The 18,828-nt window shown below is 34.3% G+C and overlaps 1 protein-coding gene across 5 annotated transcripts in view; it reads right to left on the bottom strand.

Annotated features, from left to right (window-relative positions):
* Pds5b (PDS5 cohesin associated factor B) overlaps positions 1–18,828 on the bottom strand; it is a 212,360-nt gene that overhangs the window by 82,231 nt on the left and 111,301 nt on the right. For all 5 annotated transcript variants that reach the window (XM_063232617.1, XM_063232615.1, XM_063232616.1 and 2 more), the window contains exons 11-16: positions 14,144–14,289; positions 13,750–13,901; positions 11,886–11,999; positions 6,427–6,508; positions 3,104–3,152; positions 110–249 (exon numbers count right to left, since the gene is read on the bottom strand). In XM_063232617.1, coding sequence (XP_063088687.1) covers positions 110–249; positions 3,104–3,152; positions 6,427–6,508; positions 11,886–11,999; positions 13,750–13,901; positions 14,144–14,289 — 683 coding nt within the window. The remainder of the gene's footprint in view (positions 1–109; positions 250–3,103; positions 3,153–6,426; positions 6,509–11,885; positions 12,000–13,749; positions 13,902–14,143; positions 14,290–18,828) is intronic.

Here is an 18,828-nt window from a genome sequence, read left to right as displayed (position 1 = left end):
TATTGATGACATTTTCTAAATTTTATATAATGAATGTAAACTGCTTTGACTAAAGGGAGAGTCAAATAACAGGTCTTTTTCAGACATTAACTCTACTTTCCTTACTTACCACGCAACCTTCAGCCTGCTTGCAGGAGCACGTTGGACTAACAAGTACTTCTAACTGCTTCCTTATTTTCTCATCATCTTCTAACACTTGTGTGAATTTCTTCATGAAATCCTGGGCCTTGCCAGGGTCTGGCAAATTTCCTTAAATTAAATGAAAATTCAATTAAAATACAAATTTTTAAATTTTCAGAATAACAAAATATCAATATTACTCATTTCTTTGGTTATTATAGTACTCTACATATACTTTTGTTAAATAAATCAAGCCACTATCAACACTCAGTTTTCACAAGTAAAAATCTGCTTTCTAGAAACATAAAACAGGATCATTATGAATAGATATTTGCCACAGGGAAAGACTGAACTATTTCTAAGTAACTCTTTATAATTTTTAAAGACATTAAATGTCAACCTACATAATCTAATTTTATTTCTCTTCCCATGAGCTTGCTCTGTTTTAATTCATAACAAAATATTAATCAGTATGCTGTACTTCAAGAAACTACTGTCCTGTATTTCCTAGTTTACTGTTAAACCAACCCAGATGGCTTCAACGTAATATAAAATTGAGTGAGCTCTTTCTGGTGTTACTGCTGGATGTATTACTACTGAATGAGAAATGATCAATCTTTGTAGAAGACCTCATATTTCTTTCCTAATGTGTCTATTATAAAAATATGTATGAGAATTAATAAAATGCCGATCCTAGCATTGTTTTTTCTCATACTTATAATTGATATTTAAAAAAAAAAAGAGAGAGAGAGAGAGAGAGAGAGAGAGTAGCCAGGCATGGTGGCACACACCTATAATCCCAGGACTCTGGGAGGCTGCAGGAGAAGGATTGCTAATTTGAGCACAGCCTGGAAAATTTAGTAAGGCCTTGTCTCAAAAAATAACAAATGAGGCTGAGGATATAGCTCAGTGTGATGGCCCTCAATTCAAGTATCAGCACTACACACTGTGGGAAGACGGTGGTGGAGCAACAGACCAAAATAATACTAACAATAGAGCTTACAATTTTATAAACACAGTAGAAATTGAACTAAATTTTAAAACATGAACATAGTAAGTATAATCATTTAAGTTCACATTCAACTCCAAAATTCTAGTTTAAGTCTTGGAATGATTGAATCATTGAATGGAGAATACATAATATATTAATCCTTTAAATACTTGTAGTATGGCCTTTTCACATTTCTCTAAGAAAAATCTATCATGTAAGAAAACAAAACAAAGTGGGAGAGGGAAGGAAGGAAGGAAAAAAATGCCTTCAATTCAGCATTTTACAAATATCTGATCATAGCCGCCACCCCCCAAAAAATACTTCTATCTTTTTTCTTTTTTTGGAATTCTACTAGTTGCAAGAAAATGGATAGCGCCCTGCTTGCCAAGGAAAAATGAAGTAGGTAGAGGATAATTTCCTCTAGAGGACAGTATCCACAGCCAAACTACAGGAGGATTACCAAAAACAAAAAACAAACAACAAAAACAGCTCCTAGGTTCAATCCTCAATACTGTAAAACAAAAGCAACGGCACAAAACCAGGAGTTTTCAGAAGTTATTAGACAGGACTTGAAAATTTGTTTACTCAGGTCTGAAAGATATCTGGGCTGACCTGGTAATACGAAGATAACTATGTAAAATAACCTTTGTTAAATTCCTACTACCTTGTTTTGAAAGCCTACAGTTACTATTTTGGGGGTTTTGTTATCATTGTTTGTCTCTTTTATTTCTTGTTTTTCTTGTATTTTTTGTTTTGTTTTGCCCTCTTTAAAATAAATAAATAAATTTTAAAACATATCTCAGCTGTAAAATCTATTCCTCCCCAGGCATGGGTGGCATACACCTGTAAATCATAGCACTTGGCAGACTGAGGCAGGTGGATCACTGCAAGTTCGAGTTTGAGGCCATTACAGAGTAGAAACCTGTCTCAAAAACAGAAAATCTATTCCTGCTAAACCTGCCATTGCTTAATCCAAAAATTCAGCAACTTAGGTTTTCCACTGCCTTAGCATTATTTCTATACAGGTCTTACAATACTTAGCTTTTCAGATCCGTTTTACAATCTCTTCATTAGCACCAAGTGGAAGTTCAGTAAACTCATTCCATCTGGTATCCCTAATTATCCCGTGTCCCTCTGCTATACAATATACAGTGACCTCAGAGGTGGGAGGAAAAACAAATGGCCATGAAAACATACTTTGACGTACTCTTTTACTGAATAAAACATTCTTCTTGCATTTATTGTTAAGTTCAATAACATGTTAATAAACATCATTTAAGCAAAAAAGCAAATAAATATTTTTCAAAAAAGTTGTTATGTAGCTAGTAGGTTTATCTTTTACTCTAATTTGGACTCCTTGTGAAATTAGCCTCAGACAGATCTATATTAATGAAAACAACACCAAAGCAAAAGCTTACTTTTTAAATTAAGCTTATATAATAATTTAGATGAATTCTCAAAAATAAATTTATCCCTAGCATGGTAATGCACACCTGTAACCTTAGCACTAGGGAAGCTGATGCAAGAGGATTGCCACAAATTCAAGGCATGCCTTAGCTACACAGTGAGTTCAAGACAGCCTGGACTACACAGCGGGATAATTTCCTCTAGAGGGCAGCGTCCACAGTCAAACTGTCGATCAGATAGATTAATAGATACACAGCAGGGCTGGGGATTTAGCTCAATGGCGTAAGTGCTTGCCTGGCAAACCCAAGGTCATGAGTTTGACCCCCAGTACCAAAAGAAAAAAAAATACAGATACAAAGGATAAGATAAATTCTTTCCTCAGCTCTTGTTCATATAACACACTTAAGAAAATTTAAAATTCTGTGTAAAATGCAAAGTTGGGCAAAATAAAAGCGATCTGTTGTACATCAAGCAAAAACATTTTCTATTTTCTCAAAGCCTAAAATGAAATTACAGGAGACAATTTAAATTATAAGAAATGCATCAATTAAAACTTAAATTTTATAAAGATTTAAAATAACTTACTTGTAATAACCATTACTTTTGAAAATATGGCCTTGACACTGGCATCTGTCTGCAAATCAAACAAAAATGCAAAGTTCAAATTCCATTAAGAATCAACATTAATACTCTTCAAAAAAAGCAGGTAAGCATAACTTAATAAAGCTCCAGAACCATGACTTTACCAGTATTGCCTCCTCCTTTAGTTACTTTTAAATCCCACATGAACTGGGTAAAAGAAGTCAACTCCTTTTCCACTTAAACCATCTCTTATTTTGCCCTGTTTTTTTCAGACCTCCAAAAACTGATTTGATACACATTTTTGGATGGTGCTATTTTGAGTTTTGTTAGCGATAAGAAAAAACAGAGTTAAGTTTAGAAAACAAAACAAAAGCTTATTCAAATTTTTAGCTTCATCACTTAAAAAGTTGACACAAGCATAAATTCTAACTCACTTGTGGGGATTTCAGGTATAGTTACATAAAGTTTATAGGAAAGAAACTAAACAAGTAACAATTTAAAAGATTTCTAAGTTTTCTAGCCATAGATTTACCTGGGCAGTGTTATTTCAGTAAATAAATATGCTCATCACATTGTACTGCACATAATTCATCCACATACTACAGGTAAGTTACATGCACAAAAAATGAGAGTACTATGATATTAAGAGTCTTGTTATTCTTTTTTACACAACAAACAACATGCCATTAAACAATTCTTTAAAATGCTAAGCTAAATAAAACACTGGGTTAAATGAATCAAATCAAATAAACAATTCTCATGGAAGAGCTTGCTAGAAGGCAAAGTATAATAAAATAGTGTAAGAGATAATTTCCAAATATTTCATATTTAATTAAAGTATTGAAATGCATTACTTTATGGAATATATAAAATTTCTGTAGCTGTTACATTTCAGGGGAAAAGAGGTTGTGTTGGGCTTTTTAAGAATATGATCCGCGTGGAAAATGTGCACCAACAAAAGCACAATATCAGAAATAACAAAATTTTGCGTAAAAGTGCAAATCAACTTAACTAAATGAAGTAGAAAGTACCACTAAAATTTAAAAACTAACACACTGAATACTGAAAAAAAGCAAACCAGTATAAATTGTTAATCATCTAAGAATCTGCCGGATAAACTGGAAGTACAAAGACCAAAAGTTAAACATGCCTTTGTATGTTTTCAAACTTTAATTCTGTAACATCTATTTTAGTTAGTATAAAGTGAACACTAAACAATCAGAAACTAAGAACTCACAGAATTCCAAATGAGATACTACCTATCTCTGTTTTGCTTTCTCTTCAATCCTAGGACACTTTAAATTCTTTCTTTAATGTGGAAAACTCTATACTGTAATTCTTTTAAGGCCAGCAAAAAGAAAATTCTATAAAGTAAAAAGAAACTAAACATTGTAAATGAATTGAAACAGTATTTTGCAATTTTACCCATGACTAACCTGGAGGGTCCTAAGACCCTTGCAAGCTTTTGTCAGTAAGTAAGACAAAGATGTACACACTAAATAAAATTATAAGACAAAAGAGTCAAAACATATAGATTACAATCTTATGCAGCATGCTTGTTTGAAATATAATCTAGACACATAACATACTACCTAGCTATATGACTTCAATAATGCATAAAATTAATAATTGTATACATACAGATATCTAAGAACATCTCGTATTTTTAAGAAACATTTTTGTATGTTTGGCCAGAATAAATTGCCATAGTTCTAGTTAACAAAGAGAAACAGGGGCTGGGGATTTAGCTCAGCGGCATAAGCGCCTGCCTTGCAAGCAGGCAGTCGTGAGTTCGATCCCTGGTACCGATAAAAATGAAAAGGACAAAAAAAAAAAAAAAAAAAAAAAAATGTCAACAAAGAGAAACACTTTAACCAGAGATACTGATGCAAATAAACTAATACACTGCATCATAACACTCACTCAGTTGATGAAACACTAATTTAGATGGGGTTAAGGAAAAGAAAACAGCAAAATCACTACATTAGTTTAAAGTAATTTATTAGAAGGAAAACGTACTCTAACAGGTCCAAAATACTCAATGATCATAGAAAAAAAGGTTTAAACTATGTTTTCAATAAAATATTAAAATGTTATTGGTCAGCCTGTAAAACAAAAACAGTACCTACACATAACCTTCAACCAAGCAAATAAGTGGCACAAAATGCCATTTAAAAAAAGAAGCCTTCAAATCACATTTGAATGTCAGAGAGATAGACAGACAGAGAGAAGGCCGGAGAGAGAGGGGGGAGGGGAGGGACAAGGAGGGGGCAGGCTATAAGTCACTAAGACAACTGCTAGTTTATGGAATTTTTAGGCAAGTCAGTCAATTCATATCCAGATAAAGTAAATTTTCTTCCCTTGGATGAAACAATATCACTCTATTAACCACTGTGCTATAAACCCAACATGCGTATATAGGATCCAGAGGCTCTGGGAGGACCACTATCAATTGAAAAAGAAGTAAAAAGTAATACTATATTGTTTTTTGTAAAAACAATTTAAAATGACCAAGTATACTGCTTTTCAGACTATGTATACTATTGATAAACCAGCCCACAATACAGCATTCTCTGAGAAAAACAAGCCTATATAATCACTCTAACTGTCCCAAAATAAATTAATACTTACTAGATGAATCATCATTCAATTACAATTAGAACAAACAGGTATCACATTAAAATCACCACAATAAAGCTGGGGATTTAGCTCAGCAGCTAAGTACCTGCCTGACAGGCGCAAGGTCATGAGTTTGATCCCTGGTACCAAAAAAAACCCCAAAACATAATAATTGTAAGTAAAAAATTAAGATATTAAGCTACAATTACATGATTACAGAAAATTTCTAAAACCACAAAAGCATACAAAGATGTCAGGAGGAGGGAGCATCACACTGTGGCAAGATGAAGTATAATTTCAATAACGATGTGTTCTGGTTGCTTTTCTTTTTTTTAAAGGCGGGGTCTCACTATGTAGCCCTGGCTGGCCTCCCAGACCGGCCTCAAACTTGCCAGCCTCAGAGTTCTGTGTGCTGGGATTCAGGTGTGCACCACCACACGCAGGTGTTTATTTTACAGATACTTTAAAAAATAAAACTTAATTTTGAGCACACAGAAGCATATTCTCTGTCCTGTTAGGCATTACCTTTTCCAGATATAGTACCTATTTTAAATTTTCTAATAAAGTTTTTTTAATCACACTTACCTAAATTAGGAACCAATTTCTACAGTCAGAACTTGTCCACACAATTACCGCAGCAGCAATGTTAAATAATACTAAAATACTTACAAACTTAACACTAAAAAAAGTTTTTTTTTTTAACTTACTTTAGGTTGTTTAATTAAGTCAAGCAAATCCTTCACTTGATGTCGGAGCAGATTTTGACATTTCCACATTTCATTCAATGCTCTGAAAAAATGCAGACACAAAAAATAAGATTTTAAAATCTTTCCAGAATATTCAAGATTCAAATTACAAAACATGACAGAGATGAAATAAAATTCATAAAACTAAGCAAATAATAATGGACAAAAGAAAGGAACCAAATATAACAGATAATAACAAAGATAGCAAAGTCAAAGGAAAGAGATGAGGGGGTTTGTATAATAATACATAAGACCTATGATTAACTGAAGCATATTTGTAGGTGGAGGGGCAGGAAATCACTGCAAAGATCATAAAGTTGATAACTAATGAATGGGGTCCTGAATGGGATAGGTGGGATTAAATGGAATCCAACAGATAAACAGGAGAGAAAGGGGATACTTTTCTCCAAAACAGGTATCTTATTGTATTTAAATTATAAACTGTCTGGAATTATTTATGCTGTAAGTGAATATTCTTTTTATAATGCAAAAATCTTAATGTTATCCTAACAGCTATACTGTTTCTCAGACAGAAATTTAAGTCTAAAAAAATTTTATAGGTACTACAGAAATTTAAAGTTAGAGTATTACAACATACATTTTAAAATATAAAAAGGAGACTTTCCAGAAATATTTTTCCATTTATTTTTAATAATTTATGCTTCTGTTAACATCCATTACCACACTCATTCAAAACTCTACCAGATAACAGTAATAAAATTACAGAAACATATAAAACCCTTTTTTTCTTATGATAGAAAAAGGCATTGTTCAGCACACCTATTTTCTTCTTTAAAATCCTTCCTTCTCCAGTACTGAAGACTGAAGCCAGGGTCTTCACACTGAGCTATATCCCCATGCCTTTTCATTTTGAGACAAGTTACCCAGGCTGACTTCAAACTTGTGATTCTCCTGCCTTTGCCTCCCAGAGTGCCAGGATTATGTTTAATGGTTTGCTTTTTAAACGTCTTTGGATTTGATTTTTTTAAGTAAAGGAAACAACCAGTTTAAACTTAGAAATGTAAATTTCTTCATAGTAGTCATTTCAAAACGGTAACAATCAAGCAAAAGTATTAGGCCATTTTCATCTTAGAATTTAAAATTTTACTATTTTCAATTTATTAAAGTTCTAGTATCACTGACATAACTTATAAATATAAATATTAAAAGCAAAATGACTATTCTCCAGAGGACTGTAAAGGTCTAAAATTTAGAAACTAAGTTATATAATTGAAATACTAATTTTTGAGTAACAAGTAGTCATTTGTCAAATTACTTTTGAACTCCAAAGTCATTCTCCCATTCTCTCACTCCAATATAATTATTACAACTTCTGAAAGATTTGAATCTTGAAACATGCTTTCACCTCAGCAGAAAATTATTTAACCTATTATACTTACTTAGCAATTTAAAGATTAAATCTCAAACAACTCCAAAACCCACTGTGAACTATTAAGACAAAAGCTAAGGTAAAAAAATGATCATCAATGACTAAGACTTCATTTTAACATGTTTAAGAGGACCTTCTTCTCAAGAGTTTTAACGCAATTATTAACCACCAAATCAGTTTGTCCTTGTTTACTGCCTTTTTAGTCGTTCTTTAAAAAACAAAATAAATAAATAAAGATACCAGGAAAGACAATCTTATAACAGGAAAACAAACACTCTTTTATATAATCTTATTCTGAACTTGGGGTCTGTAAATAAATATGAAAACTCTGATTACTGCCTGGATGCTCATATATTTTGTTCTTGACATTTTAAATAGCCAACAAATTCCCTCCTTAAGGCTCTTCTCACTACTGCACAACAAGTTTACATCAACCCAAAGGAAAAAAGCTATCTGTGGCTTTCAGGCTCAGATTAGTCCAAAGAATCTTTCCTCCAAACTGATCCTCTTCCAGCTGGGCAAGTCACCATCAGACTAAGTACAAAAATGACCCAGATGAGAGCTACTCAAGGAACTGCCCAAGATGGGCCCGAACCTGTAATCCTCCTGCCTCTCAGAGTGATGGAATTACGGCTGTGTAACCACCACACCTGCTCCAAATTGGAATTTGTTTTCAGCTTTCCAGTGGCATTTCAGTTTGCTGCATGTGATTGTGGATTTACTTTTAAATTTAATCATACTTGTCATTTACATAAAGAGTAATATCTGACAAAACAGTTACTATTTAGAGGTTATGTTTCTATACTATTTTTGTTTTATAGTGTTTCTGGTACTAAAGTGTACAGTAATTCCTTTTCGATCCCTGGATTTGAAAGCTCAAAATTCTAATTCTATTCTTTTAGGGGAGACTTAAATTTTTAACACGTACATCTGACATATGTTCGCCAGTGGTGGCGACCCTATGACAGCAACAGGCTGTATCAATGAAAACTCTCAAAGATTTTCCATCATTCGTTTAATCAGTCAACATGCCTGCCCTTGCTCTTACACGGTAAAGGAATGTTATAGCAAACACCTTCATAATTATTACCTGTTTTCTTACATGAAATATTTTAACAAAGGCATGGCCAATCAATCAGAACCGTGGGTAATGGAAGCTGATCCTCGAAGCCCTCCTTGCTGTGCCTAAGCACAGAGTGGGTGGGTGAGAGGGAAAGCTCCAGAACACCTGGAAAGCTTACAGAAGGCTGGAGAATGCTAGTGAAACATCAGCCTAGAGGCTACTTACTTTTGAACTCATGCCCCATTCCTTGCAAAGAAAAGTTAACTATAAATTTTTATAATCCTTGTTATTTAAATTTTCAGAAATGTTCAAAATTTTTGCTTCTTGCATGCATTTCCTTCCTACCTTCCTTCTAGATTTAATTTTCCAAACAATTTATTCTTTAGTAATTTCTCTAAAACAGGATCTGTAAGTGGCAAATTTTTAATTTTTGCTTCAAAAAGCTTTATTTCATTTTTGGTCTTAAATGATATGGGTTGAGTCAAGAAGTACAATGGCACATGCTCATCATCAGCACTTGGGAGGCTAAAGCTGGAAGATCATTCCAAATTCAAGTCTAGCCTGCACTACACAGTTAGTTCAAGGTCAGCCTGAACCACATAGCAAGGCCCTGTCTAAAAAGATTTAAAAAAAAAAATACTGTCCAACAAGTATGTCTTTTCAAATAGGAGACACATATCATATTTCATCCAACCTAGGAGGCTATCAATTGTGCCGTAAGTTTAAAAAGCCACCAACTATGACAAAGCATCAATTTAAGGATGTATTCCAACTGCTGAGAAAAACTGGTTACGTAAATTAAATCTAATCGTAACAGTAAGATTTACTATGATGTCCATTATGGTTTGACTATTATCTTCTTTTGAAGTCCTGTAAGGTCTCCAGTGTAGGTTTTATTGGCCTTGTTCTGTACTGTTTTGATCAATTCTATTATACCTGATGATATAGGCAACTCTTTTTAAAAATAGCAAGAGGCACAATGGTAACCATTTTTGATCACCTGATATTCTATTTTTGTATCATGTACTATGCCCATCCTTCTGTTCTAACCGACTCTTTTTGTATAGTCACGTTAGGTTTTATTCTCTTCAAAAAAAAGTTATAAGAACTGTGGGAGTAAAAAAACCCAAAAAGTGTAATTGTTATTAAAAAAAGAGAGGAAAGGAAGGTGGTCTAAGGGATATAATTGCATGTATGTTTGAGGGTGTAGGATGGAAAACCGTATTGCTGAGCTTTTGTTGGATCATTGAACTGAACTGTCTGCAATCTCACTGTATGAATGTCTACTTTATATGCTTTAATTTTATAATTTGGACAACTGTTTCTAAGATGACAATATGTAACCTATTAACTAGTGATTTCTTAATGTATATTTTTTTCTTGAAATTCTGTATTTGTACCCTTTTAGTGCTTTGTGTTTTATTTCCTTTCTTTTTTCTCTTTAAATAAAAAAAAATCTAATAGTAACACATTTTACTATGTGTAGTTAAAAAAAAAAAAAATTAGTTTTGAAACCAAACAGAATTGACTTAACATCTTGGTTTTCTCCCCTACTACTTGTGTGACTTTGCACTAATGAACTGCTGTCTGTATGAGTCATCATGCATAAAACAAAAAAATATCACTTCAACTGGAACTTGGCAAGCTTATTCAGTGAAAAGCCAAACAGTAAATATTTTAAGCTTTGTGAGCTACAAAGTCTCACTGCAACTATTTTTCTATTGTATTGCAAAAGCAACCACAGACAATGCATATTCTAATGCCTAAAATACAGGAGCTATCAAAAAATGTAATTCTTTACATAAAATATCAATATCACATTATGTCCAGGTAAAATATGAAGCCAAAAGTCCTGTTGAAAGTAAAAACTAATATGTAATCTATTAACTAGTGATTTCCTACTATTTATTTTTTCTGAAATTCTGTATAACTTGTACCCTTTTTCTGCTTTTTTTTCTTTTTCTCCTTAAATAAAATTAAAAAAAAAAAAGTAAAAACTACACATGGCTCCAATTTATGGTCATTTACATCTCAATTATTATGACATTTACCGTAATATTAAGAGTCCACATTTTCTAAGACCTACAGCAAATCTCTAAACTTAAATTTCCTAGTCCTTTGTATGATTTAATTACATTATCAATGTGTCTCCCATGTCTAAAATGACAATTTGTTACTCAGACATCCAAAGTTACCTTTTGAATAAAGCTTGGTAATAAAGTATATTTGTGCTTACTTCATGATAAACTACAGTGCTGTGAAACAGTACAAAACTGTGTACTCTATCGTCCTACATTATACCATTCTTATGGTACCATGAAAGAATAAGAAGGCAGTAATTTCATAATATGAACCTTTCTAACATCTTAAGGAAAATTAAAAACTACAGATAAATTACATTTTAGATACCAATAATATGTAAATCTGGAGAGAAAAAGTCAAATCTTAAAGATTTCACATCAATTAAATTCGACTGACTTTTTAAACTCAGGTATGGGTGGTTCACACCATACCTCCCAGCACTCAGGGAGACTGAGGCGGCAGGATCACTCAAGAGTTTGAGGCCAGCCTAAGCTACATAGTGAGTTCAAGGCCAACCTGGTTGCACTACATAGTGAGATTTTGTCTTAAAAACAACAACAAGAAAGAGAGAGAAAGAGAAACAGACAGAGAGAGAGAGAGGAAGGAAGGAAGGAAGGAAGGAAGGAAGGAAGGAAGGAAGGAAGGAAGGAAGGCAGGCAGGCAGGCAGGCAGGCAGGCAGGCAGGCAGGCAGGCAGGCAGGCAGGCAGGCAAGAAAACTGCTTAATCTCATGTTGATTACACTATTTAGTATGCTTAAGAATATTACTGTGTCTTGACCCTGGTGACACAGTTAATATTTTTAAACAACTTGAGGCTTTCTTTCTATAAAATCCAGTACTTTACAAAAGTTTCACATTTGAAAAAGTTTCACATTTGAGACATACTTCACGGCATTTAAATCCAGTGTGGCATACAAGTAATATAAGCACTTCATCCGTTCTGTAGTTTCCAAATTATGGGGAACCATGTACTGGGCAAAGATCCGTTCAACAAGTAATCTACAAAAATAAGAAAAGGCATACATTGACTCATTTTTTTTAAATGTACATTTGTATACGAAATTGCAAAACACATAAAGAACACATGTCAAAGAATTTCCTACTCTCCTGAAAATAAGATTTCTAAATCAATGCCTTCTTTCTGTGTAAGAGGGTCCAAAGAAGGATGTCTTCAAACAGTCCTATACTCAGCTAAATACTTCATGAATTGGGTAAACAGTAATACTGGTGACTGGATTTTCTTTTTAAAGAATTTGAAAACTATACAAGGTTCCTCCAAATGCCAAATACTAAATTTCTGTGAGATAAAATATACAAATGGTAGCACATGCCTGTAATCCTAGCATTCTGGAAAACTGAGGCAAGAGGATGACCAGTTCAAGTCCAGCCTGGGTAACGTAGCAAGACCCTGTCTCGAAATAAAAATGAAATGGACTAAGGACATAGTTGTGAAAGCCCTAGGTTCAATTGTCAGTGCCTCCAAAAAAAGAAGAAAGAAAAAAAAATAAGGTACAAAGAGAATTTAAGATTCTCTTGAGTTTTCATAGAGCTCATTATAAAAAAAACTGGTTAAAGTACTAAGAAAAAAATTCTCCTTCTCTCTTTCTTTCAGGAGCCTTGAGCTGTTGCTGTTGCTGTAACTGTTAGGGCCCCCAGTTCTCCCCCTATAGTTCACTGCACCAGGTCACTGCATCTAGAGGGACCCACAAGAATAAGGAGGTACTGCTTCCAAAAAGAAGGAATTGGGAAGGAAAAGAAGGGGAAGAGAAAGGAGAAATGTTTTTATCAAATCATAAGGCAAATCTCTGTGTGCTGATACAACAAACTCAAAGAATAATTTTATAAATTAAACTTCCTAAAGTTTCCCAAAGTTGCAATACTCAGTTTCTAAACAACTTACATTTTTAATAAAGCCTATTTCTTCTTTTCTCCCTCTTTCTTGCTACAGGCATAATCATTTGGATCCTACTACTAATTAGTCATATCAATTCAGACTAGAGACATGATTTATGGCTCCATTAATTACTCAATGGCTAAGATCCATACAAAAGCAACTCTCAGGCAGATAATGTTTTCATATAAATTTACAAATTATTTTTAGTTTTAAGTAGGATGAGAGGATTAGCTGATTGGTGGTCAAACCTGTGGCCTTCACACTGAACTACATCATCAATCCTTTTTTCACTTTGAGGCAGTGCCTTGCTGAACAGCCCAGGCTCGGGTTCCCTGCAGTGCTGTGTTTGCAGGTGTGGTCTCACTGTGTAGTTCAGGCTAGCCTTGAACTCGCTATGGTGCCCAGGCTTGCGTAGAGCTCACAGCAATCCCCCGTCTCAGCCTGGCTGGGCTTACAGGCATGTGCCAGTATGCCCAACTCAAAGGATTTTTTTAATTTGTATTCTCTTTTTAAAATGTAATGACACCTTTTAATATATAGTAAAAAATGTATAAAATTATTTCTGTGAAAGTTAAAATTGTAACTGCATATTCCCACTTTAGACAGCACTCTATTCAAAAGTATATGAAGACAAACACAAATTTGTTCTTGTCCTAAAGTAATGTGTACATTAGTGCTTCTTTTATGGCTTGGGGGGAAAAAACCACTCAGTCTATTTACCTTGCTGTAAAAATTGGGAAGACAATTTAAAGTATAAAGAAAATAATTTGCATAAAGCAACAAATTAAGTGATAGTATGAACACCCTAGACACCAATAATCTCGTGTGTGAGCATGTGTGTGTCCCTTAACTTACCGATCATCAATACTGTTTTGGTAATATATGTGTAGCAGTTTGTCCTTGATCCATGATATCTGTTTTGCAGCATCTTTTCCAGCTGCTGATTGCAATGCATATTTCTTATAAATCTGGGCAAGTCCCATCATGGCTTCTTTGCGCACTCTCCACTTAAAAACAAAAAAGTTCTTTTATAACATAAAAAAGCTTTCATTGATTATTTAGAAAAGTATAGTTTTTTGAGTTTTTCATTTTTGTTCACTTTATATAACATATTTTCTTCAAGCCTCAGATACATCAAATCTCAGTTTACAATTATCGTTTTTATGAAAAACAGTATTTTCCAATGAAATACTATTAAGCTTCACGTACTGAAAATAAACCCCAATAATAATTATTTATGCCTACTTACCCGTTTGTCTAATGTTCTCTCTCTCACAAAATTAAGTAAATGATCATTGACCAGAAGAATATCCTTTTTAGCAGCTGTAACTATAGACACAATAACATCATGTCTGATAGCTTCCTCAGGGTCGTGTGACCTCACTTTAAGATACTCTGAAAGGTAAGATTTTCTTTCAATTAAAATGAAAACACTGATAACTAAACATTTAAAGATTGCATAAGATGTCTGAAAATAAATCACAGAACAAACAGTATGTAAGACAGTTCAGTATTTCAAACAAATGAAGAGCCAGAAAAATAAGAGGGAAGAAAAGAGAACAAAGGCCAATTCTTCAGTCAAAACATAGTAGTTTATGCAACTGAACAGTAAAAGGTTCCTTTTCACTGAGGAAGTTAAGCAGGTATTCCTAGCCTCATTATTTAAGGGAGTTATATAAATGAATAAAGAAATATATCAATGTTAAACATTTCACTTTTATTTTCTATATAAATGGGTAAAACATTAAAGTCAAGTAGCACTACTGGGAAAAGGCTTGAACATTTGAATTTCTACCCTGTAAATTCAGAAAGTCTGAGCAAGATCATTGAAAAATTAAAACTGAAATACTGGTTGTAAGATCAAAAGGCAGCTCTACATAACTAAACTGAAAAAGACGCAAGGGAAGACAGAAGAAATAAAACACATTTAACAACTGTGAGTGAGTAAGAGCTTCCTGCCAGGCATGGGGGGGGGGGGTGCACATCTGTATCTCAGCACTTAAAACCCTGAAGCAGGAGAATTGCTGAGAGCTCTAGGCCAGCAGGCTACTGAGTTCAAGGCTGGTCTGAACCACACAGCAAGACATCCCCTCTCCCCCTAGGAATAAAAGTTTCTTATAATCAAAAATATGGAATTTACATATGGCAGTGAGTGAGCTGGAAAAGAAACAACACAATTAATAATGAAATCTCTGGCCTGAGATAAATTTAACAAATAAAATTTAATCTTTTTACTATGAAACTAATAAAACGGTTATTTGGATTTGTATTAATAAAAATCATGCCTCCATATAAATAATTCTTACAGCTGTGACATTTACTTCTCTGTAACAATTTAACACTTAAAAACCAAACAGGCATAAAATCACCGCCCATGTGGTAAGCCCCTGCATTTTGAGTTTTCTCTAATAAAAACTGTAATAAAAATAAGGCCTTATGTTGCCTTAAAAAAACTTCTCAATAAATGCAAATGTTATCAATTATTTTACCTAAGGTATTAAGATTTCAAATGGAGCATGTTAAATAAATCTCAAACTCATTTCCTCACCAAATAGTTTTTATACTTCACTGTACTACAAAGGTAATACACGCTACTGTGTGTCACTATAAAAGAAAGCAAACTAATGACATGCCATCAATATTAAAATGCACCCGTTCACCTAAAACTAGTCATTCATGTTAAACAAGCTAATATACAAAAGCCATTAATTCACAGACATCAACTTTGAAGAGATGGTAGATCCCTCAAAACTCAGTTAATGACACAAGAATGAACTCATAAACACATCAGCAAAAGAAGACAAAGGTGTGTCTGGGTAACAACACTTATTTATACTCACTCCTGAAATTACTGAACAGCATGTAAGGGCCAAATAAGCATTCAAAGCAAAAGAAATGAATTTGTCAACATAATTTTGAGGGATGAAAGACAAGTAAATGCCACAGAATAGACAGATAAATGCCACAGGACAAGAGAGAAGAAATTCAAATGAGAAAGAAAACAATAAACTGATTTTCCGAGTAGAAACCAGGAAGTGTTAAAATTTCCAGACAACAAGTGAAACGAGATATAATGTTGACAGCTGAAACAAAGAATGAACAGAAACTTCCATGAATGTAAAGGTAGACACCATTTTTTCTGAGCTGTCCTTTGACTTCCCCTACCCTTACATAGTACTGTAAATTTCTAAAGAAAAGCACACCTAAGAGTATTTCTTTAAATTTACAAAGCTCAGAGTATCTGATGACACTCAGATAATCCTAAATTATGTAGCATTTCTCCTTATTCTAGTAACTGTTCCTCCTTGCTCTACTCCTGTGCATAAACAAACACAAAACATACAAATTTCTGTAAGATTTAGCTGGTAGAAAAGTAATTATCTTAAGAATTATAGGAACTGGCCCCAGGAGGTCAAGATCAACTGCAAGGTTCTGGGCAGAAAAAAAAACAAACCCTGAATGGTGAAGACCCACATAGAATGTGGCCTTCTTGCACACTGTCTCTCTACAGCTCTTTTTTTTTCCTTTTATTATAGGTAGCCAAGTTAGGTAGAAATACAACAGGCCAGACAGGGCTGGGTCTTCAAGAATTCAATGCAGAAGACAACTGTGGCTGGAAGCACATTTACCAAAGGCCAGGCTTTAAGAAAAAGAAGAGCTACTCACTCATATACTTCCCCTAGGGATGAACAGCAGTGATTGATAGCCACCTTGGGGTGAAAGATCAAACCTCCCTCCCCTACACCTTCTAGGAAAATCCTCATCCATTCCATGTGCTTGTTATGGAACCTGCTTCCTAACTGATCCCCACTGAATCAGTAATACCCAAGCAACCATCCGTGTTGTAACCTTACTGCTTTACCATCGTCTTGGCACACTTCACACCCATCCTGTGATTTCCCATTGCATCTGTATAACCTAAGCGACTATACTATAATCTTATTGATTGATTACAGTGCTGTCCCACCTTGCACCCATCTCCCATCATGGCTTTGCTCAATACAACATCCTTGAGAAGCAGGGCTGGTGGGCAACCCATTTTCTGAGTCCCCTTGTGTTCTTCTTAGAAGCTTTCTTTCTCTCAATAAATTCTTCCTACTTTTAACCTCCACTGTTCCTAGAATTCATTCCTCGATTTTAAAGAACATGAACTTGGCATTTCAGACATCTAGCAGGTGGAGAGTTATATTTTCCCTATATCACTTTAAAAGACTTGTTGTGTTACCTGATTCCACCAAACTAGTTAGGGATGGGGGGAGGGCTCATTTTGGCAGCACATATACCACAATAAGCGAGGCAGAGTCCTCCCCTCCCATCTTCTCAGCACTTCAGTCTTTGAATAAACCTGATTTCCTTGCCACTAACTCCTATCTCCAGAGTCTCCTGAGTATTTGCTTTCTATGTGACAAGCAAGACTTGAGTCCTACACCATGAAGAGTAGAAAGAACACTAGATGTTTCAGAGCTCTTTTTTAGCCAACCTCTGAGTCTGAGTACTAGGAAATCATATAGCATAACATGTTACATGATTAAATATTCAATGAAAAAATAATACACTGTCATTAGATAAAACAAAACATTTAAAACAATGGTAAGGGCTAAAAAAGTAACTGATAAAGTTATTCGTATCTAAACTGTGTTTCAGATGTCTCAAAAATATCAAAACCACTATGTATTGTTTAGCAAAACAAACCCCATATTAATGAGTATGGAAAAATACTTTTAAATTTTTATACTTTAAAAAATATCTAGAGGGCTCAGCAGCACAGTGCCAACTTGGAGAGCACAAGATTGTGTTCAATTCCCAGTACTAAAAAACAAATCTAACATATGTACAAAAATAGTATGAATCAAGGAAAAACACAAAGAAACCAATTTTGAAAAGATATATGAGATTTAAGTAGATGCTTAATAGTATGTATCATTATTTATATTGATTGTCACAATAATAATGCAAGTTAAAGCCACAGCAAAATGTAAGAATGGATAAAATTAAAACAGTCAGCCATCAATCTGGCATGGAACCACATGTATACAACCTGCCGCATTCTGGGAGGCTGCCATGGTTTATGTGGGTGGCCCCCATGCCTCATGATTTTGCATTGTGCATTTGTGATTGGTTCATTGTCTAGTGGTGGGATTCATGGTGTCAGTGCTACACCCACAGAAGGGTGGAGCCAGGATGTAATATAATGGCAGGAAGAAGGTGCATCTCACTCTTTGGTCGGTTTCAACCTTGCTGTTTGCAGCTGTCATGAACTGTGGCCCTGCGATGCCACCCTGCCTTGGAGCCAACCAAGTATGGACTGAAACCTCCAAAAACTGTAAGAAATAAATCTTTCCTTTCCCAACTTGGGCTTCAGGTATTTTGTCTCAGCAACGAGTAAATGAGGTAGGACAAGTGTAAATCCAAGTCCAGACTGGGCAATATATATAAATGCAAAGTGACCTAATGTCTAAAAATTTTAAAAGGGCTGACAATGTGAACACTCTGGGTTCAATTTCCAGTACGAGAGGTGGGGGAGCGGGGGATAAAACAACAGGAAATGCAGGCAAAGATACCAACAAAAGGAATTTGCATAAATTACTGGCAAAAATATAAAAATCATAGAACCATTGTCATTTCTTATAACATCAAACATAAATCTATATGATCAGCAATTTCATTCATATTTCCAGAAGGCAAAGGAAACAGGCCCAAGGAAAATACTTGTACAAGAATACAATAATCTTAACTGTAACAGCCTAATCTTGCTATCCATAGGAAAAATGAATCTTGCTATCTATCCATAGGAAAAATGAATAAACAATTTATAATATAGTCATACAATATACTACTACTCACAAGGGAAGAGAACCAGCTAATAAACTTTGGGGGTGCGGGGAATGGAAATCAAAAATGTTGAAACAGCCAGATATCCCGATTCGGTCTTCA

The sequence above is a fragment of the Cavia porcellus genome, unplaced genomic scaffold (genome assembly GCF_034190915.1).
Source record: "Cavia porcellus strain 051 isolate PalLab524CR breed Dunkin Hartley unplaced genomic scaffold, mCavPor4.1 scaffold_21, whole genome shotgun sequence".
Taxonomy (NCBI): Eukaryota; Metazoa; Chordata; class Mammalia; order Rodentia; family Caviidae; genus Cavia; species Cavia porcellus.
This window is presented reverse-complemented; position numbering and strand designations above follow the sequence as displayed.